Consider the following 23957-nt stretch of genomic DNA (forward strand, 5'->3'; position numbering starts at 1 on the left):
CGCAAAAAATAGAACATATCCTATTCTTGTCCGCAATTGCGGCACCGACTCGCCCATAGAACTCTACGGCTACGGATGTGCATCCGTATTTGCGGACAGTGAAAATTCTTACAGTCCTGTACATGAGGCCTAAGTCATAACTACTTAGGCCCTGTTCAGACTGTTGTTTTTACAGAAATCATAGAAAAGCAGTTCTCTTAACGGCATTATTTATTTCATCTGTTAGATTATTGTAATGGAAAATTCCATCAATTGGCTGTTATTCTTAGGCCTCATTTACACGAGCGTGTGCGTTTTGCGCACGCAAAAAACACGGCGTTTTGCGTGCGCAAAAGGCACTTAACAGCTCCGTGTGTCATCAGCGTATAATGCGCGGCAGCAAAATTTTCGCGCAGCCGCCATCATTATGACACTCCGTTTGGATGTTTGTAAACAGAAAAGCACGTGGTGCTTTTCTGTTTACATTCAGAGTTTGACAGCTGTTGCGCAAATCACGCAGATCGCACGGAAGTGCTTCCGTGCGGCATGCGTGCTTTTCACGCACCCATTGACTTCAATGGGTGCGTGATGCGCGAACAGCGCACAAAGATAGGACATGTCGTGAGGTTTTTTTCAGCGGACTCACGCTGCGCAAAACTCACGGACTGTCTGCATGCCCCCATAAACTAATATAGGTGCGTACGACACGTGTGAAAAGCACGCGCGTCGCACGCACGTATACCACGCTCGTGTAAACTAGGCCTTGGGCTGGGTTCACACTGTGCGTTTTTATAGCGTTTTTTTGTTTTGTTTTGGTTGCTAAACTCTCATTAACTCCTTCCCGACAGTTGTAGTGTGGATACATCATGGATACATAGTGCTTCCCGCATTTTGCCGTATCCATACGACAAATGGTGGACACCGGCTCAGAAGCTGAGTCGGTGCCACCATTGGCGGATGTCAGCGGTATCTTACCGCTGACACCCGGGTGTAATGGCGGGGACCGAAATTAGCTTCGATCTCCGCCATTAACCCCTTAAATGCAGCGCTCAAACGCGATCGCTGCATTTAAGCTGTTTGCAGCTCATCGGTTCCGGTGGCTGCACTGGCAACTGGAGGCCTAATACTGGCCTCCCGGTATGCCTAGCACGCAAGCCTTCCAGGACCTGCCCGGCGGTGGAGCATGAAAGGCTTCCGTAGCCAACGGCAAGATGGCGCCGGCTCAGAAGTTGAGCCGGCGTCATCAGCGGTGGATGTCAGCTGTATGTTACACCTGACATCCACCTGCTAGCTCCGATCCCTGCCATTAACCCCTTAGGCCTAATTCACACGAGCGTGTACGGTCCGTGATATACGGTCCGATTGTCGGCCGCATTTCATGGACCGAACACAGTGCAGGGAGCCGGGCTTCTAGCATCATAGTTATCTATGACGCTAGGTTCACTGCCTCTCAGCAGAACGACTGTCCCGTACTGAAAACATGATTACATTACGGGACAGTTTTCCCGCAGCGAGGCAAATAAGTGTGTTCGGTCCGGGAAATGCGGCCGACATACGGACCGTATATCACGGACCGAACACGCTCGTGTGAATTAGGCCTTAGATGCAGCGTTCGCTGCATCTTAGAAGTTGCTTGCAGATCGCCAGCCCTGCCATGCAATCAGGGCTGCTAATGCTGCTATGGCAACAGGAAGCCTAACAATGGCCTCCTGCTCTGCCATTACGGAAGCCGATTAGGCCCCGACGGGAGGCGAAGCCTAATCGGCTTGCTGTCAGTGAATGACTGGCAGATCTAATACATTGCACTACATAGGTAGTGCAATGTATTAGAAAAAAAAAATCTTATAGTTGGACCTTCAAGTCTCCTAGTGGGACTTGAAAAAAAGTGTAAAAAAAAAAAAAGTTTTAAAACATATAATAAAATAAAACATAATTGTTCCTTTATTATTGAAAAAAAAAAATAAGCCATACATATTTGGTTATATTATTTATTACACGCGATGAATGGCGTAAAAAAAAACCTGTAACAAACTATACCAAAATTTCAGTTTTTTTGGTCACTTTTTCCTACAAATATTGGAATAAAAAGCGATCAAAACGTCAAGTGTATCCAAAAATGGTACCTACAAAAATTATAGCTATAGCTCGACTTGCAAAAAACAAGACCTCATACAGCTCGGTCGATGAAAAAATTAAAACTTTATGGTTCTCACAACTTGGCGACAAAAAAATACATTCTTTTTACACACAGCGGCCGTCCCATGGACCTATGTAATTCAATGTGGCCGTTCACTCAGCCGTTCTTTCCATGGACTGTGTGAAGGGTCCGTGGGAAAATAGGACATGTCCTAACTTTTCACGCATCACGCATCCCTCCAAAGACTCTCAACTATGGTGGATGCGTGACATCGCGTCCCACAGCGCTGAGCACGGATGCACCTCGGACGTGAAAAACTGCAGTTTTTCACGTCCGAGATGCGCAGCGCTCGTGTTAATCAGGCCTTATTGTTAATAAATTGACCTCTGGTGCGGAATTTAAATCCGCAGGATGTCAATTTATGCTGCGTTTTTATTGATTTTTTATTGCAGGTTTTCCCCATTGAATTCAATGGGGATGCAAAACCCACAACAGAAAGCCAAGTGTTGCGACTTCTGTGGCGGAATCGCAGCGATTCTGCCGCAAAAATCGCAACTCAGGAAAAAACAACTTCATGCAGTCCGGCCTCCGACGTTTCATCCCATGTGACTGCTGCAGCCAATCAAATATTATTATTATTTATTTTTTTAATTAATTTGCCTGATACTTTTTATTGATTCCTAAACACTTGGCAATGTACTCGTAACTGCACTCCCTGAAAACCTTTGATCTGTCACAGAAACACAGAAAAAGTTTGGATCAGTGGGGTTCCTATGTGAGCCGCCTTCAGCCTAAGGCCTTATTCACACGAACGTGTTATACGTCCGTGCTATGCGTGTGATTTTCACGTGCGTCGCACGGACCTATGTTAGTGAATAGGGCCGTTCAGACTGTCAGTGAATTTCACGCAGCGTGTGTGCACTGCGTGAAACTCACGACATGTCCTATACTTGCCCATGTTTCGCGCAGCACGCACCCACTGAAGTCAATGGGTGCGTGCAAATCGTGCACGGCACACGGAAGCACTTCCGGGTGCCGCCCGTGATGCGCGCTATAGTAGTAAAATGAAAACAGAAAAGCACCACGTGCTTTTCTGTTTGTAAACATAAAAACAGAGTGTTATAATGATGCCGGCTGCGTGAAAATCACGCAGCCACGCACCATATGCTGATGCCACACGGACCTTTTGCGCGTGCAAAACGCAGCGGTTTTTGCGCGCGCAAAACTGACACATCCGTGTGAATAAGGCCTAACAAGGAGCGCAGATCACAGCTGAAGGTGCAGGGCTCTCAGCTTAGCGCTTGTTCTGCCCCTTCGTTTCAGCAACAGTGGGGGTCTCAGCACCTGGACCCCCACCGATCCAAACCCTCACAATCACATGCTGCAGCATCATATGGCCTACAGCTTCATCTTAGGAGGCCGGACTACACGCAAAGAAGAGGGAGTGGGGTAAGTATTGAAGTTTTCCGCAGCAGAAATACTGATCGAAAAACTGCACCACAACGTGGTGTGGTTTTTCGGACGGAATGTATTGCGGATTCCAGGTTGGATATGGTGCATGATTTTTACTCAGCGTATTCGACCCGTGGGAACCCGGCCTTATAGAGGCTTTACATCTGCCAAGGTCTCTAGACTAAGAATGGATTGATCTATGAGCTTTGTAAGACCTGTTATTATAGCTGTCTCTCGGCCTGAACACTAAGGCTATGTTCACACGCACTGTTTTCAGACGTAAGTCGGGCGTTTTACACCTCGAATTACGGCTGAAAAAATGGCTCCATTATACATACAAACATCTGCCCATTGCTTTCAATGGGTTTTTCGATGTTCTGTTCCCTCGAGGTGTAATTTTATGCATCGCTGTCAAAAGGCAGCGCGTAAAAAGACGCCCGCGTCAAAGAAGTGCATGTCACTTCTTCGGACGTTTTTGGAGACGTTCTTCATTGACTCCATTGAAAAACAGCTCCAATAATGTCCGTAAAATACTCAGCGAAAAACGCGAATTGCTACAAAAACTTCTGAAAATCAGGAGCTGTTTTCAGGCGAAAACAGCTCCGTAATTTCAGACGTATTTTGCTACTGCATGTGAACATACCATAAGGGCATGACCAGACGTGGCGTATTTCTTCCGCCACTGTCCGCATCAATGCCGCACATAATCTGCGTTGCAGATTCTGTTGCGGTTCTGCCTAAAATGGGCATTAAATTGATGCGGACTAGCCGTTGCGTATTGAGGTGAAAGTACTTCCCTTCTCTCTATCAGTGCAGGATAGAGAGAAGGGACAGCACTTTCCCTAGTAAAAGTAAAAGAAACTCATACTTACCGGCCGTTGCCTTGGTGACGCGTCCCTCTCTTGACATCCAGCCCGACCTCCCTGGATGACGCGGCAGTCATTGTGACCGCTGCAGCCTGTGATTGGCTGCAGCCGTCACTTAGACTGAAACGTCATCCTGGGAAGCCGGACTGGAGAAAGAAGCAGGGAGTTCTCGGTAAGTAGGAACTTCTATTTTTTTTACAGGTTGATGTATATTGTGATCGGAATTCACTGTCCAGGGTGCTGAAACAGTTACTGCCGATCGTTTAACGCTTTCCACACCCTGGACAGTGACTATTTACTGACGTCGCCTAGCAACGCTCCTCTGTAATTACGGGTGCACACACACATAGTCACCCGTAATTACGGGAGCCCCATTGACTTCTATGCCATGCCATAATAACGGTCCGTGATTACGGGCGTTTTTACGTTGGTGTGCATGGGGCTTCAGTCTGGCTGTAGACCTAGAAATACATAGGTCCAGCCAGAATGAAGAAATGTTATGTTCGTAAAACAAATACGCTATGCAGCACACATAACATCTGCGGACTTCATTGCAGGATTTTGACTCTCCATTGAAGTCAATGGAGAAATTCCGCAATGAGTCCGCAACAAGTCCGCTACACGTCCGCAACAGCCAGTGTATGCTGCGGACATCAAATTCCGCACCGCAGCCTATGGTCCGCAGCGGAGTTTTCCACAATGTGTAAACGGACCCCACTAAAAAGCTGTGGAAAGCAATGGAGAAACGTGTACGCTGCGGATTTCCGCAGCGGAATTCCAGAGCAATTCCGCCACGTCTGGTCATGCCCTAATCGTGTGAACATACCCTCATTCTTTGCTGTGGTGGGACCCCACTGCTGCTCTGCTGTTTAGTTTTTGGTCCATTTTTGATCAGAAACTTTCCAATTCTCCTCTCTCAAGGACTACTGTGCATAAAATCGTGCCTAGGAGGAGGATGGGTGGAGTTCGAGTTGTTAAAAAACGTCTGAAAATCAGGAGCTGTTTTCAGGCGAAAACAGCTCCGTAATTTCAGACGTATTTTGCTACTGCGTGTGAACATACCCTAAGTACCGACAGTGAAAAAAAAATGGCCATTAAAAACTGATCAATGGTCAGTTTTTTATGTCCATTTTGCATCATTGTCTCCAAATTCTCATCCATTTCCAGTCCATCTTTCATGGCCGTTGAAAAAAATAAATAAAAAAAGGATGGAATTCATTTGTCAGGGTAGATAGTGCCACGGTGCCCACATTTAGTGACATCGTTTCCACATAGTGACAGTGCCCACATGTAGTGAGGGTGCCCACATAGTGACAGTGCCCACATGTAGTGAGGGTGCCCACGTCGTGACAGTGCCCATATAGTGCCACCCCCTCAATATTGTGCCAGTGTCCATATAGACAGTGCCAAACACCCTTAAAGATAGCACCCCCACCCCTATGTAGATCGTACCCTACCTTGTTGATCACAGCACCCCCACATGTAGATCGCAGCACCACCCCTGCCTTGTAGATCGCACCCCCACCTCTGGTAAATCTCGCAGCACCGCCCCCCTCCCTTGTAGATTGCACCCCCCTGCCTATGACAGCCATGCCGATCATGGTGCCGGCGCGGTTGTTTGCCGTGTCGTTACCGTGTCAGGGCTGTTCCATGTGGCCTTACCTTAAAACGACATAATAAATTAGGCACATACAATGTTTGCCAATTTGTTGGTGAAATTTCTGCCAGAATTCTGCCCTCGTGTGTTTTTTAATAATACTATGAAAGGGATTTTGGAAAATCCCATTCATTACAGTGTACCATCTGCTGCTTTGGCATTACACCTCGGCAGCAAAGGCACCATTTGTATATGCAACCCTAGAGGCTGCAGCATGCATGTTTTTAACCTCTCAACGACGAGCGATGATGAGTGTCCATGGCAGCCGGTGGCCAGAGGCACGGCCTAATAGATTGGCTGTCAGTTTTACACTGACAGGCAATAATGCTTTAGTATACTAAGTATACCAAAGCATTATATCTGCGATCAGAAAATCGCATTGTGAAGTCCCCTAGTGGGATTAAAAAAAACTAAAATTTAAAGGGAAGGTGTCATGAATTTTGTATTTATTTTTTTATCATATTGCTTTTAGGGCTTGTTTAGACGAATGTGTAATACGTCCGTGCAACGCGCGTGATTTTCACGCGTGTCGTACGGACCTATGTTAGTCTATGGGGCAGTGTAGACAGTCCGTGATTTTTGCGCAGCGTGAGTCCGCATCCCGCACCCATTGAAGTCAATGGGTGCGTGAAAATCACGCATGCCACACGGAAGCACTACAGCTGTCAAACTATGAATGTAAACAGAAAAGCACCATGTGCTTTTCTGTTTACAAACATCCAAACGGGGTGTCATAATGATGGCAGCTGCGCGAAAATCACGCAGCCGCGCATCATACAGGGCTGACACATGGAGCTGTTAAGTGCCTTTTGCGCACGCAAAAAGCTGCGTTTTTTGCGTGCGCAAAACGCACACGCTCGTGTAAACACGGCTTTAATATGATATTAACATAAATTTTATTTATTTGTGTTATACTTTTTACTTTGTTCTTACTTCTCTATAGGGGCTGCCATTTTTTTTTCATCTCTGTATGTGTCGATTAACGACACATACAGAGATGGAATACGTTCCATTCTCTGAAGCGTACGCCGTCTGTGTGGGAACAGCGCATGCGCCGCTCCCACACAGACCAAAATGAAACTCGTTCGCAGAGCGAAATCCGGCGCCACTTTCATGTAGACCGGAAGCCGCTACCGGACAGTAAGATGACGACTTCCGGCCGCCGGCAATATGTTCAAGGAAGCGAAGGCGCAAAGAATAGGAGCGGAGGCGACGGCAGGAGAAGGTAATTTATGTTCGTGTATGTGATGTGTGTATTATGTTTGTGTGATACTGTATCTAATCCTCCTACACTGTGCAGTCGCTCAGAAAATGGCGGCACACAGTGTAGGAGGTTTGAAGATTCAAACTCCTCATTCCCCTGGCACTAGCCAGAATAAGGGAGGAGGGATTGTGTGAGGACACTAGAGAGAGTGTGTCTACCCCAAATTTGCAGCATAAAGCAATGAGGTTGCTTTACCACATTGACCATGCTGGAATTTTGGGAACTGCTCCCTCTAGTGGCCAGCACATCGAAATGTTATAAATTAGAATCTAATTTATAATATTTCCTGACATGTGAAAAAATTCAAACAATGTGTTATCACTTAAATAATAATTGTTTAACTAAAAAAAAACAAAAAAACATTTCTAGTGACACATTCCCTTTAAAACAGTTAAAAAGAGGTTATGAAAAAAAATTACAGTAAAAATAAAAACACATTTTTTTGTTCATAAAAAGTGGGTTTTACTTAGTAAAAATAAAAAAATACACATATACGCCACGATCGTAACAACTAAAAAAATAAAGTTAACACACTGATTAAACCTGCTGTGTGAACGGCATACAAAAAAAACAACGGTAAAATTCTCCACCAAAAAAACAAATAAAAGTTAATTAATAAGTACTATGTACCCAAAAATAGTACCAATGAAAACTACACCCCGAAAAAAAACAAGCCCACATATGGCTACATCGATTGAAGTATAAAAATGCGACGGCTGGGGCGTGGCCGGGCACGGATGTGAGCGGTTGCACTAAACCTTAGCTCCTTGTGCTGAACCCTGTAACTTATACTGTGGAGAAAGTATTTCAGCCAAAATTCCTTACCTGTTGAGGAAGAAGGGTAAGAAACCCACTCGGCACGCTATGGGCCCCTCCAAGACTCAGGGAGCGGTGGAAAAGCTGAGAGAATTCGCCAGGAACTCGGGACAAGATGGCGACCGGGGTGAGACGTCCTCGTCGGCACATGTTCAGGATGGGCAGCATGTTATACTCACCGCTGCAGAGGAGGCTGCGGCTCCCGAATTAACGCTGAAGCAAGTGTCAGAGACACTCCTGGCTGCGATCCTGGAGACGCGCACCTCGGTTACCACGAAAGTGGAGGAGGTGAAGGTGGATGTCGGTCTGATGCGGCAAGACCTCCATAATCTGAGGGACCGGGTTACTCAGGTTGAGACGCGGGTCTTGGACCTGGAGGATGTTACGGCAGCCAAGCCACGCACGCTGAGGGACCTGACCGGGAAAGTGGAGCTGTGGCGCCAAAAGGCAGACGATCTGGAGAACCGGCTGAGGAGGAATAATCTGAGGATCATCGGCCTCCCTGAAAGGACGGAAGGACCTCGGCCAGATGAATTTGTGGAGTAGTGGCTGAAAGACCTATTCCCGGATACTGTATTTTCGTTGGTCTTTGCAGTGGAAAGGGCACATAGAGTACCGGCAAAACCACCACCGCCTGGGGCGAACCCTCGACCATTGCTGGCGCGATTGCTAAACTGCAAGGACCGTGACATGGTGCTGCAAGCCGCGAGGCGCAAAGGAGAGATCAGGGTTGAGAATACGACGGTGTCCATCTTCCCGGATTTTTCCCCGGAGTTACAACGCCAGAGGGCCTCGTATGTGCACGTCAAGAGACGACTTCGTGAGCATCAGATTCCATATTCTATGGCGTATCCAGCGCGCCTGAGAGTTGTGGATGGAGAGAGATCCGTGTTTTTCACTACCCCGGAGGCGGCAGATGAGTGGCTTACCAGACATGGACGGTCTCCTCGATGCTGACTTGGAGGCCATATTTTGTATGCTGGGGACAGTGAGTTTACATGACTGTAATGTGCATTCCATGAAGTGCCCCTCTGCATTTGTTATCTGTTCATGCATCACTATGGGTTGTAATCTTTGAAATATTCATGCTGTGTGGAGTATATGTGCGTATTAAACCCTGAAGAAGAAGGGGAGGGGGGAGATACGGGGAGGGGGGCAGCCATTTAGATGTGCAACAGGTGTATAAGTGTTATAGTTCAAATAAGTGTATTAATTGCCCTCACATTCCTGCATGATAGGAGTATGGGAACATGTAATCTTATATGGCTGAAATACAGCTTAAAGAGGCTCTGTCACCAGATTTTGCAACCCCTATCTGCTATTGCAGCAGATAGGCGCTGCAATGTAGATTACAGTAACGTTTTTATTTTTAAAAAACGAGCATTTTTGGCCAAGTTATGACCATTTTTGTAGTTATGCAAATGAGGCTTGCAAAAGTCCAAGTGGGTGTGTTTAAAAGTAAAAGTCCAAGTGGGCGTGTATTATGTGCGTACATCGGGGCGTTTTTAATACTTTTACTAGCTGACCGTTCTGATGAGAAGTATCATCCACTTCTCTTCACAACGCCCAGCTTCTGGCAGTGCAGACACAGCGTGTTCTCGAGAGATCACGCTGTGTCGTCACTCACAGGTCCTGCATCGTGTCAGACGAGCGGGGACACATCGGCACCAGAGGCTACAGATGATTCTGCAGCAGCATCGGCGTTTGCAGGTAAGTAGCTACATCGACTTACCTGCTAACGCCGATGCTGCTGCAGAATCAACTGAAGCCTCTGCTGCCGATGTGTCCGACACGATGCAGGACCTGTGAGTGACGTCACAGATCTGCACTGCCAGAAGCTGGGCGTTCTGAAGAGAAGTGGATGATACTTCTCATCAGAGCGCCCAGCTAGTAAAAGTAGTAAACACGCCCGATGTACGCACATAATACACGCCCACTTGGACTTTTACTTTTAAACACACCCACTTGGACTTTTGCAAGCCTCATTTGCATAACTACAAAAATGGTCATAACTTGGCCAAAAATGCTTGTTTTTTAAAAATAAAAACATTACTGTAATCTACATTGCAGCGCCTATCTGCTGCAATAGCAGATAGGGGCTGCAAAATCTGGCGACAGAGCCTTTTTAACACGGGGTGAAGCCATTGAAAGGTATTACTGTCTATCTTAATTTCACTGCGTCAATAACCTTAACAGTGGAAACTACCCCCATTTTTTGCATTCTTATGCATTGTAGGCTTATGCGGCTCCTGATGAGTTTTGATGTTCAAAGTTATTGTTACACACTAGAATAGATGCCGACGGCAGATATGTGTTCGTTCATGCTAATGTGAATTTTATCCCTTATGTTATAGTTGGTATGTACAACCCGCCACAGGGCTCAATAGACATAATCAGTGAAGCCATCTCCTTTGCATCCACTTATCAGGATACGCGGGTTATATTAATGGGGGATCTGAATCTCACCATAGACCCTCTCATGGATCGTTTTACTGATAGGACCGCCCCCCGGGACCCCGCGAGTCCCACACAGCTAGCTTCTCTGATGGTGGAGATAGGTTGGCTAGATCTGTGGTGGGTGAGCCACCGGGAATAAGAGAGTACACGTGCCATACCCCTCAGTTTAAAGCATTGTCACGCATTTACTACGTGTTTGGGTCTCCCGCCATTTTCTCTAGCATGGCATCTATAGAGCATCTGCCCAGGGGGTGTCAGATCATAGTCCGATTCTCCTACAACTGAGTCAGCGGTCAGAGGGATTGCAGGGTGCTCTCAGGATACACCCATTTTGGTTGCAAATGTTTAAGGATAATGACAGAATACCTGACCAATTAGATGTCTTCTTAGGGGTCCATTCACAGGAACAGAATGGAGCATTGTTATGGGATACACTAAAGGCATATCTGAGAGGGTGTTTGCGATCTTCTATATCCTATGTCAAACGCTCTTCAGCCAGACAAGAAGTGGATCTAGCACAGCTATGCAGGGAATTGGAGGATAATTTTGTACAGGACCCATCCCAGGTTAATAGAGAAGCTTGGCTGGCAGCGGGTAGACAATATTTGCTTCTTGTCAGGGAAAAGGCAGCTAGAAAGATATTCTTCTCCAAACAATCTTTTTTTGAGCACGGTAATCAGTCAAGTAAGCTGCTGGCACAAATAGCGAAACAGAATACCATGTCTCCCTCAGTGTTACGCATTTCCCAACCTAACCAGGACACGGCGACTACGCCGTTAGACATACTGAACAGGTTTGCAGATTTTTATAGGGAGCTCTATACTTCGCAGGCACAGTACCCTATGGAGGAATTGAACACCTATTTAGATGGAGCAAGCTTTCCTGTGTTGTCAGAGGAGAATAGAGTAAAGTTAGAGGCCCCTTTCTCGGTACAGGAGATTGAGGACTGCTTGTCTTCCATGACAAAAGGGAAGGCGCCGGGTCCGGATGGACTCCCACTAGAGGTGTATATTCAATATGCGGATGTTCTATTACCCCAGCTGTTAACTGTATTTGAGGACGCCTTTCAGAGGGGTGAGTTACCTGAGTCGCTGAAAGATGCCACTATAGTGGTCATTTTGAAACCGGGGAAAAGTTCAGAGGAGTGTGGATTGTACTGTCCGATATCCTTACTCAATGTGGATTATAAAATTTTAACCAAACTCTTAGGCCCCATGCACACGACCGTGCCCGCAATCACGGCCCGCGATTGCGGGCACGGCCAGCCGCTGACTGACAGCCGCATTTTCGGGCCGTGCTCCCATACAAAGTATGGGAGCACGGCCCGCAAAATGCGAAAGAACGGACATGTTCCATAATTCCCGGAACATTTCCACGGCACTGACACCCTTCCGTAGTGCTACGGAAAGGTGTCAGTGTTCAATGAAAGTGAACGGCTCCGTTTTTCGGACCGCAATTGCGGTCCGCAAAAACGGAGGTTTTTTGCTGTCGTGTGCATGGGGCCTTTGCTAATAGACTCAGCGGCGCTATCACAGACATTATACATCCAGACCAATCCAGTTTCATCCCAGGCAAATCAACATCGGATAATATCCGCAGAGCTCAGGTGGTGACTCAAATAGGTTGGTGGGAACAGCAGGATTGGGCATTGGCCTCATTGGATGCGGCTAAGGCTTTTGATTCAGTGGGGTGGCCTTTTCTGTTTGAGATTCTCCACAGATTTGGCGAGAGCTTCCTCAAATGGATTAAAATCCTGTATAAAGATCCCAGAGCATCGGTGGTGGTCAATGGGATTTTGTCCCCCTCCTTCCGTCTCCATAGAGGCACGAGGCAGGGGTGTCCCCTGTCCCCTCTTCTGTTCGCGGTGGCTATCGAACCCCTGGCTATCCGCATCCGTCAAGACGCGGCTTTTCAGGGCATTCGCATAGGACCACGGTAGGATCGTATCGGTCTCTATGCTGATGACATGATACTGTATATGGCTAATCCAAACGCATCCTTGCTTAGAGCAATGATGATACTGGAAGAGTTCGGGCGGTTCTCGGGCCTCTATATTAATTGGAGCAAATCTTATCTTATGCCTCTTAGACCTGATAACTGTGGGTGGGGCACGGACTTTCAGGTGGTCTCATGTTTTAAATACTTAGGGGTCCTTATAGTCAGGAATAGTGTAAATTCATATGATCTTAATATTTACCCCTTGTTGACATATCTAAGAGATAAATTTGCTGTTTGGAAGGCGCTCCCTATATCGACTGCGGGTAGAATAAATTTAATTAAGATGATAGTGCTGCCCAAAATGTTATATCTCCTGGAACACGCGGATTCCTTGGTTCCTAAACGTTTCTTTACCCTGGTGGATTCTTTATTTTCCTCCTTTCTCTGGGGGGCGAGCCGCCCCAAGCTTAAACTTAGCACGCTCCAACGACCCAAGGAACAGGCTGGGGCCGCTTTACCCGATATGTTCCTTTACTACTTGGCAGGCCAGCTAAGGTATATTAAAGCATGGGTGGCTGAGGACCCAATGCCTAATGCGGAACTCCACTTAGCCCATTTCCTCCGGATCCCTTCTTTGTGGCCCATACTTGAGCCGCATGGATATAGCCCTAGGAACTCCTTGCCAATACTCAAATTAGCTAGGCAGGTTTGGTCTCACGCTAAGACAGTCTTGAATTGGGCATACATAGTTGCAGAAATGCCTCTTTGGTCTCATCCGGGGTTGTCTCATTTTAGGGGGATGCAGGATTCCGATTTTTGGATTGACATGGGAGTAACAGAGGTGCGAAACCTGATAGATGATGAGGGACATATAATATCTGCCAGAGAGATACAGGATACATTCCGGGTTCCTGAGAGAGATACATTCCGGTGTGTTCAGATTAGGCATGCTCTACAATCCCAGTTCAGGGAGGATCAGAGGTCCATTTCTTCACTGCCGCTTATTGGCATTCTGAGAACACAGGGACCGAGGGGGATGGTATCGGCCCTATATACTTACCTTCTGTCTCAGAGGGTCGCTCACGTTGAGATTTCGGTTGAGATCGGATGGAGGGGTCTTATCCCCACACTATCCACTGAGGATTGGGGGGAGGCCATGGGGTCGCATCTCGTGGTCTCGCCTGCAGCGAATAACAAATTGTACATCATACACAGATGCTATATTACCCCTGTCAGGCTATTTCGGATGGGAAGGGCTTCCAGTACACGATGCCATCGATACTCTCAAGACCAGGCCGGTTTTGATCACATGATGTGGTTGTGCCCAGTCATAGCCAATTTTTGGAAGGAGGTAACACAACTACTATCTTCAATCATGAACAGTTTGGTTCCGTGTGTACCCGGTCTCTGCTTATTGGGGCTGTTGGGAGACGGGGCCTGGACACACTATGAGGGTATCTTCCTGCGAGAATGCGAGAAGTCCTGTTCTTGGCTAGAAAAGCGATAGCCATCCGGTGGATGGGGGACACTTTTACGGATGCCTCACAATGGAAAAAACTGGTTAATGCTATTCTCCCATATGAAAATGTAGTGTATAAGCATAGAGGATGCCAACATACATTTTTGAAAATTTGGGGAGGGTGGTGCTCTTCACCTCTTACTTCTTTCAGCGTGGGCGACCTTAGAGCGTCCTTACCACCTAACGTGGATTGAGATTCATTTGGCTAGATACTTGCTACCTTACTTGTGTTCCTCGAGCAGGGTTTCGGCAGCTGACTGTACTCTGCATTTCTGTATGATCAAAATACAGGGGACACTGACCTGCCTGCGCGCAGTGGCTATTCGGGGTCTCCTGTGACTCACTTTTATGTATACTGTGATATTATTATTTCTAATGTGAAATAATTTTATGCAGGATTGTTAATCTTTATGTTTTCATGAATGGTTTCTGTATGTACTATTACAATAAACCGAGTTCAAAAAAAGAAAAATGCTATGGCTCTTGAAATGCGGCGATGCAAAAACACATTTTTCTTTTAAGGGTTTTTAGTGTGCAAACCCCACAATCGTACGGACTCATATAATAATAATAATAATAATAATAATAATAATAATAATAATTTTAAATGTGAAAACACATACTGGAATAGCTGGGTTTTTTTTTTGTTCCCTCCCCAAAAAAAGTTATTAAAACTTTATCAATATACTATGTGCACCCAAAAATTGTGCAATTCAAAAAAACAGCTTGTCCCGCAAAAAACAAGCCCTCATACGGCTAGGTCGACGAAAAATAAAAAAGTTATGACTCTTAGATATGCGATGGTGAAAAAACGTAAGATAGTGATTGGTCAGTAATGGCAAAAAAAACCTGGACATTAAGGGGTTAAAGTGGAAGAAACTCATCTGCAAGTTTACACATAAGGCAATTACACATTACTCATCAATGAGATATGGATATCTCTAGTATGCATTATGATACTCACACAATGGCGCTTACACCTCGGCAATACCTTTCCCACATGCTTCGAAAACGAGGTTGTCCTCCAATGTCCCACAACTAAAAGGAATGGAAAAAGTAAGTGCTTGTGTAACGTCTTCTTTCTGCCCACACAGATATTGTTTAGAATATGTGCACATACATATATTACTTGTTGGATAGTTTGTCTTAGGCCCCATGCACACGACCGTATTTTTGTCCACCCGTAAATACTGGCGTAAATACGGGTCCTTGGTCACACGTATTCGACCCATATTCTGCAAAATTACACTGCAGTAATCGGCAGCCCTTCTCTCTATCAGTGTAGGATAGAGAGAAGGGACAGCCCTTTCCATAATAAAAGTAAAAGAAATTCATACTTACCCAGCCGTTGTCTTGGTGACGTGTCCCTCTCTTGACATCCAGTCCGACCTCCCTGGATGACGCGCAGTCCATGTGACCACTGCAGCCTGTGATTGGCTGCAGCGGTCACATGGGCTGTAACGTCATCTCAGGAGGCCGGACTAGAGGAAGAAGCAGGGAGTTCTGGGTAAGTATGAACGTCTTTTTTTTTTACAGCTTTATCTATATTGTGATCGGCAGTCACTGTCCCTGGTGCTGAAAGAGTTACTGCCGATCGTTTAATTCTTTCAGCACCCTGGACAGTGACTATACACACACGTAGTCACCCGTAATTACGGGAGCCCCTCAGACTTCTGTGGGCCTGCCCGTGCCGTAATTACGGCCTGAAATAGGACATGTTCTATATTTTTCAACGGCACGGGCACCTTCCCGTAAGCATAAGGGGAGGTACCCGTGGCCAATAGAAGTCTATGGGCCCGTAATTACAGGCCGTGATTACGGGCGTTTTTACGGTCGTGTGCATGGGGCCTAAACCTGTTTATTCTATTGCTGGGACCATTATTATTTGCAATATTGCCCTTTTGGAGAATTGGTGTCCCAGTACTGTAGCTCAAGTCCTGTGTGAGTCCCTGTTCACATCACGTTTTTAGGCTACGTTTAGCATTTACCTTTACCAAATATACTACAAATGGAGAAAAAGTATGCCATTCTGATGCTTCCGTCTACGTTTCTTAGGCATCTGTTTGTGTGATCATTTAACTAATATGTTAAAACATTTTTTTTACTTTCCATCTACTAAAAAGGAGTAAAAATATATACAAAAAGTAGAAAAAAGGTCTGCTCACCACATTGCAGTCTGGTTACTACTTCCTGTATTTTATCGGTGCAAACACGTCGGGGGTAGGTGGATATGCGTAGAAGTGAAATGGTTCCGGCACACGATGTAGTAAAATCACTGTTGCTTTATTGATAACACATTTAAAATAAGATGGATAAAAATCCTGGGTGAAGAAAGCTCACGCGTTTCAAACCTATTGGTTCTTACTCATAGCCGCCATGAGTAAGAACCAATAGGTTTGAAACGCGTAAGCTTTCTCCATCAGGTATTTTTATCCATCTTATTTTAAATGTGTTATCAATAAAGCAACAGTAATTTTACTACATCGTATGCCGGACCCATTTCACTTCTATAAAAATATATACGATTAACGTATGCAAACGTAAAACATTACGCCTGCTGATGTCACCCTTTGATTATAACGAAAAAAAATCGTAAGTCGGGTATACGTTTTATTTTGAGGGAAAAATAGAATGGAGGACTACACAATTCTGTCCTCCAAAAAAAGTGCAAGCTAACATGAAGGAGGTCAAAAATATCCGTTTGGTCCATTATTGTTAATGGTTACGCCGTGGAATACCTTTTTTTTATACATTCAAGCGTATACGCTTGGTGGAGAGTATAAACATGATGTGAGCTGGGCCTTACATACACAGACTTAGCGAACGAGCATTATCAGAATGGGGAGCCACTTTGATTACAGGGTGTGCGTTCCTACTAATGTGTCAGATAGGTATCCACCAATGGGCACACAGATGGATAAAGTTCCCTTGAGCATTACACAGTATACTGACATGGCTTACACAACTGTGAGGGTATGTTCACACGTACACTTCCGTAACGGCTGAAATCACGGAGCTGTTTTCAGGAGAAAACAGCTCCGCAATTTCAGACATAATGGCAAGTGCAGGCGCTTTTCGCTGCGTCCATTACGGACGTAATTGGAGCTGTTTTTCCATGGAGTCAAGGGAAAACGTCTCCAATTACGTCTCAAGAAGTGACAGGCACTTCTTTGACGCGGGCGTCTTTTTTACGCTCCGTCTTTTGACAGCGACGCGTAAAAAAAAAATGACCGTCGGCACAGAACATCGTAAAGCCCATTCAAATGAATGGGCAGATGTTTGCTGCCGCTTTGGTGCCGTATTTTCGGACGTAATTCGGGGCTAAAACGCCCGAATTACGTCCGTAAATAGGGTGTGTGAACCCAGCCTAAAGGGGATTGCCCATCAGTGACATTTATGGTATATCCACAGGATATGACATAAATGTCAGATAGATGAGGGTCCCACCTCTGGGACCCGCACCTATCTCTAAAACGGGCCCACCTAAACCCTGTTCTACCTCTGTGTTCCCGCTGCCACTTGTAAATTCTGACCATGTAATCAGAAAACAGGCTGTTACGGATGCAGCATAGCATGCACGTTTTTAAGTTCCCTGTTTCCTGTCAGTGAATGGGATCCTTCATTGTTTACTTCCAGAGGATGACAATCTGTCCTGGTCATGTGATGATCACTCTGATAACTGTCCTGTGTGATCAGCACATGACCTGGACAGATTGTCATCCTCTGGAAGTAAACAATGAAAGATCCCATTCACTGACCGCATATGTCTAACTATTGTAAACCAGCTTCAGATGCCGTTTTCCTGTATAGATATGCCAAGTAGGGCTTTATATATGCCGTGGCAAAGCAGAATTGCAATCCATTCTGCCTGTGCATCTTTGGATGTAGCATTTGGAACATGTAAGGACTTTTGTATTTGATCGATGCTGAAGTACAAGGGTTTGATGTTGATTAGATGTCTTTATATTACATACATGCTTTTTTATGTTTATTAAGTGATCAAAACTAACTCTGTGATTGGTTAAATGGTTGATAAGGGAGGGGCTACACACTCGTGGTGGTATATATATTAAACTCTCTAGAGATTGGCAGACCAAAACTAGACCTTTCTATATCTCTTATATTTTTAATAAGTTTCGATAGAGAATCTCATTTGAAACCAAATATTTTGTTTTCATTAGGAATCTTTCTGGAGGATTTCATTTTTGAGCTTTTGTGGTTGACACCGGTACAAATATTTGTTAAATCTTGCCAAATCCAAAATGACAATCGCTTGAGTAATGTAGGACTAAAGTCGAAGACTCTTGCTACATATATTGTGTGCAGCAAAAGGATTTACCTTGATGGTTACATTTCCTTTGGTGATTTTCCGCATATTAAAACCAACGGTTGGAATCATGTCTTCATTAAATTGTCCTGACTGAAGGATACAAAGAAAGGAAATAATCAGAAATCCCAAAACTGAGAGATGCAAGTCAATCACTGTATTTCTGGCCCCCAAGAGGAACTTTTATAACCTTAAGGGTATGTGCACACACACTAATTACGTCCGTAATTGACGGACGTATTTCGGCCGCAAGTCCCGGACCGAACACAGTGCAGGGAGCTGGGCTCCTAGCATCATAGTTATGTACGATGCTAGGAGTCCCTGCCTCTCCGTGGAACTACTGTCCCGTACTGAAAACATGATTACAGTACGGGACAGTTGTCCTGCAGAGAGGCAGGGACTCCTAGCATCGTACATAAGTATGATGCTAGGAGCCCAGCTCCCTGCACTGTGTTCGGTCCGGGACTTGCGGCCGAAATACGTCCGTCAATTACGGACGTAATTAGTGTGTGTGCACATACCCTAACACTTTAGTGAGTCACATAGTTAAAGTGGATGACAGGAACCGTAATATAATGAATGAATGTTGTGCTCCGCAGGGCTGTGAACACATATGAGTTTGATAAAGCAAAACCAAAGCATGTTCAATGACAAATACTGGCAATGAGGTAACGGTACAGATGTAGAGCCGACTTAAAGGGGTTGTCTCAAAAGAGACATTGATGGCATATTGTTAAGATGTCCAATTGGCAGGGGTCCAACCTCTGCCAACCCTGCATATTGCTATAACGAAATGGCAGGGGCGCTCGGAAAGTGTGTGCCTCTTCAAAAAGTGCATACTACATATCCTAGCTGTATGCTAGCAATTTTCCCCTTAATTGTGCCAGACTTCCCCATTAGTCACAGCAATCTTCTCAACTTCCCTAGTAGTCACAGTGGGCCCTTTACTTCTCCAGAAGTCATATATCCATAGTAGTCAAACTTTCTGTATCAACGACCGCACAGCTCAGTATTGAAATACATTAATTAACGGTATTGAACCGTTCGAGGGTGTACAGCATCTAAAAGTATCGATATTTCGATACATCGTGCAACCCTAGGTTGCATGGATGGGATAACCCTTTTAAAGGAAATCTGTCACCTCTGAAACCCCCCTAATCTACAGTAACAGTTACGTAGCTTAAAAGACGCTGATTCTGAATCTGCATGGAGATGACGAGTCTAAGTAGTCATCTCCATTATTTCATCAAACTTATTCTATGCATCAGCATGCAGCGCACGGCCCATTTGCAGGCGTACAGTGGAAGAATGGAAGCAGGTAAAAAGATAAAAATTGCAGATTCTGAATCAGCGTCTTTTGAGATAATCATGGACTACTGTAGTTTAGGGGGGTTTTCGGAGATGAGAGTCTCTTTAAATGGGTCACAGCAACCAGTGTCAAGTAGCTGCTCCCAAGGCAAATGAGATCATAGGGTCCATTAAAAAGGTGGATTTTTACTTTCTCTTCTCAAATACTGTATACAGTTTTGAGCGCCAGCGTACATGACAAAGAGTTTCGTGTTCAGGGGGCTGTGTGTCTTTATAGATGAATATATAATAATTAATCTCTATTAGATCACTTTGATATGAACGATTGATCAGCCAGCCATATTTGGAAACAGCTTGGAGACAGACTGTTAAAGAGACTCTGTCACCACATTATAAGTGCCCCTTCTCCTACGTAAGGAGATGGGCGCTGTAATGTAGGTGACAGTAATGCTTTTTATTTAAAAAAAACAATCTTTTTTCACAACGTTAGGAGCGATTTTAGTTTATGCTAATGAGCTTTCTTAATGCCCAAGTGGGCGTACTTTTACTTTCGACCAAGTGGGCGTTGTACAGAGGAGTGCATGACGCTGACCAATCAGCATCATGCACTCCTCTCCATTCATTTACACTGCACTAGCGATATAGTTATATCACTATGTGCAGCCTCATACACAAGCCCTAACATTACTACAGTGTCCTGATAATGAATACACATGACCATCCAGCCTGGACGTCATGTGTACTCAGAATCCTGACACTTCTGACTCTTTTCTGTGAGATTCCAGCAACGGATACGAAATCTCGCGAGATCTCGGAGCTAAACGAGATTTCATTTCACTTGCCGGAATCTCACGAAAAAAGAGTCAGAAGTGTCAGGATTCTGAGTACACATGACGTCCAGGCTTGATTTCATGTGTATTCATTATCAGGACACTGTAGTAATGTTAGGGCTTGTGTATGAGGCTGCACATAGTGATATATCTATATCGCTAGTGCAGTGTAAATGAATGGCGAGGAGTGCATGATGCTGATTGGTCAGCGTCATGCACTCCTCTGTACAACGCCCACTTGGTCGAAAGTAAAAGTACGCCCACTTGGGCATTAAGAAAGCTCATTAGCATAAACTTAAATCGCTCCTAACTTTGTGAAAAAAGATAGTTTTTTTAAATAAAAAGCATTACTGTCACCTACATTACAGCGCCCATCTCCTTATATAGGAGACAGGGCACTTATAATGTGGCGAGAGAGTCTCTTTAACTACCTAAAATAGGTTTTATTATTATTATTATTACAACATTATTGTATAGCAGGTTCGCATCATTTTCGGTTCACATGTTTTTATGTTTTCTAAAAAACGGATTTACGGATCCATCAGTTTTAATGGGATTTCCGTCATGCCAGAAAGTATACGTTTTGACTTGTTTCTGTCTTATTTTCTGCCCCGTTGAACTGGATCCTCACAAAACCGTTTTTCTGTACAGTCCAGGTCTATGGAAACAGGATGCTACAGGATAGGAATCCTGTTGCACCACCCTGTTTGACATTATCCTGTTCTACATGATAAAATACAAAAACAGCATGTTTTAACAGGATGCTTAAAGAGGCTCTGTCACCAGATTTTGCAACCCCTATCTGCTATTGCAGCAGATAGGCGCTGCAATGTAGATTACAGTAACGTTTCTATTTTTAAAAAACGAGCATTTTTGGCCAAGTTATGACCATTTTTGTATTTATGCAAATGAGGCTTGCAAAAGTCCAAGTGGGCGTGTTTAAAGTAAAAGTCCAAGTGGGCGTGTATTATGTGCGTACATCGGGGCGTTTTTACTACTTTTACTAGCTGGGCGTTCTGACGAGAAGTATCATCCACTTCTCTTCAGAACGCCCAGCTTCTGCCAGATCACGCTGTGACGTCACTCACAGGGCCTGCATCGTGTCAGACGAGCGAGGACACATCGGCACCAGAGGCTTCAGTTGATTCTGCAGCAGCATCGGCGTTTGCAGGTAAGTAGCTACATCGACTTACCTGCAAACGTCGATGCTGCTGCAGAATCAACTGTAGCCTCTGGTGCCGATACGATGCAGGACCTGTGAGTGACGTCACAGCGTGATCTGGCAGAAGCTGGGCGTTCTGAAGAGAAGTGGATGATACTTCTCGTCAGAACGCCCAGCTAGTAAAAGTAGTAAAAACGCCCCGATGTAGCACATAATACACGCCCACTTGGACTTTTACTGTAAACACGCCCACTTGGACTTTTGCAAGCCTCATTTGCATAAATACAAAAATGGCCATAACTTGGCCAAAAATGCTCGTTTTTTAAAAATAAAAACGTTACTGTAATCTACATTGCAGCGCCGATCTGCTGCAATAGCAGATAGGGGTTGCAAAATCTGGTGACAGAGCCTCTTTAAAGGCGGTTGTACCAGAATCAACATTTATTACCTATCCACAGGATAGGTGATAACTGTCTGATCCCTGGGACCCCCTTCATTTGAAAAACAGTGGTCCCGAACCACCTTTCCTCCTCACTGTGGTCAAGGGATCGCCCGCCCTGGCCACCTTCCACCCCCGAGGCCTTCCCAGCTGGCCCGGAGCCGGTCGCAGCGCACCGCCATGGAGGAAATGCTCCATGCGTGGGCCAGGGCCGTCCGGACCGCTTCCCCCCACAAGGGCCGAACTTTGTCAGGAGGTTTCGCCAACTCCTGACGAAGGTTGCGAAACGTGTGTCCAAGTGTTTCCACATGTGCACAAAAATCTCCATCTGCCATCAGGTCTACCACAGGTGATTAAACCTATTACTTTTTTGTACTCCTTGCACTTTTATTATAATAGATCTGTGGTTTCCCTAGTGGGGTCTGATTCTAGGTACTTGATCCCTGGTGGATAACTATTGATATACAACATATTGTGGATATATAACCATCTGAATAGGGTCATGCTGTTTTTTTTCCACCTGGGGCTGTTTCTAAATTTAGTTTTTTACCTTTTTGCACATATTTGTAGTGGGGGGGGGGGGTTGTTTTGTCCAAATTTTGGGCTATACTATTTTGGAATATTTGTGTTTGGTATTATTGCTTAAAGAGGCTCTGTCACCAGATTTTGCAACCCCTATCTGCTATTGCAGCAGATAGGCGCTGCAATGTAGATTACAGTAACGTTTTTATTTTAAAAAAACGAGCATTTTTGGCCAAGTTATGACCGTTTTTGTAGTTATGCAAATGAGGCTTGCAAAAGTCCAAGTGGGTGTGTTTAAAAGTAAAAGTCCAAGTGGGTGTGTATTATGTGCGTACATCGGGGCGTTTTTAATACTTTCACTAGCTGGGCGCTCTGATGAGAAGTAACATCCTCTTCTCTTCAGAACGCCCAGCTTGTGACAGTGCAGATCTGTGACGTCACTCACAGGTCCTGCATCGTGACGGCCACATCGGCACCAGAGGCTACAGTTGATTCTGCAGCAGCATCAGCGTTTGCAGGTAAGTAGCTACATCGACTTACCTGCAAACGCCGATGCTGCTGCAGAATCAATTGTAGCCTCTGGTGCCGATGTGGCCGTCACGATGCAGGACCTGTGAGTGACGTCACAGATCTGCACTGTCACAAGCTGGGCGTTCTGAAGAGAAGAGGATGTTACTTCTCATCAGAGCGCCCAGCTAGTGAAAGTATTAAAAACGCCCCGATGTACGCACATAATACACACCCACTTGGACTTGTACTTTTAAACACACCCACTTGGACTTTTGCAAGCCTCATTTGCATAATTACAAAAATGGTCATAACTTGGCCAAAAATGCTCGTTTTTTAAAAATAAAAACGTTACTGTAATCTACATTGCAGCGCCTATCTGCTGCAATAGCAGATAGGGGTTGCAAAATCAGGTGACAGAGCCTCTTTAAGACATTGTGTTGGTTTTGTCACAATACAGTATGTAGGTGGTAGGGAAAGACATTATTGGGGCCGTAAAATTTGAAATAATAGTAGACAGCAAAAAAGACACAAACTAGTAAGACTGGCCATAATCTACAGAACGGAAAATTCATTAAAAAAAATGTCTTGCTGATAAACAAGGGTGGCACCCATCTCAATGAGGTCAACATAACGTGACAGAAGGGCTCAAACAATTATATTAAATTGTGAACTAAGAACATTTGATTTTAAGGAGGTATCTGTCTTGGACAGCCTCTTCTCACATTGCAGATCACTAAGACAATCTCTGATCAGGAGGGGTCTGCTATAAATGTT

The 23957-nt window shown here is 45.1% G+C and overlaps 1 protein-coding gene across 1 annotated transcript in view; it reads right to left on the reverse strand.

Moving 5' to 3' along the window:
- The window catches only part of LOC142743179 (ADP-ribosylation factor-like protein 8A), a 51088-nt gene that overhangs the window by 21082 nt on the left and 6049 nt on the right, over positions 1-23957 (reverse strand). Inside the window, exons 2-3 of the mRNA XM_075853676.1 lie at positions 18425-18505; positions 15050-15123 (exon numbers count right to left, since the gene is read on the reverse strand). Of these exons, the coding sequence (XP_075709791.1) occupies positions 15050-15123; positions 18425-18505 (155 nt within the window). The remainder of the gene's footprint in view (positions 1-15049; positions 15124-18424; positions 18506-23957) is intronic.

Source organism: Rhinoderma darwinii, chromosome 2, assembly GCF_050947455.1.
Source record: "Rhinoderma darwinii isolate aRhiDar2 chromosome 2, aRhiDar2.hap1, whole genome shotgun sequence".
In the NCBI taxonomy this organism is placed as follows: domain Eukaryota; kingdom Metazoa; phylum Chordata; class Amphibia; order Anura; family Rhinodermatidae; genus Rhinoderma; species Rhinoderma darwinii.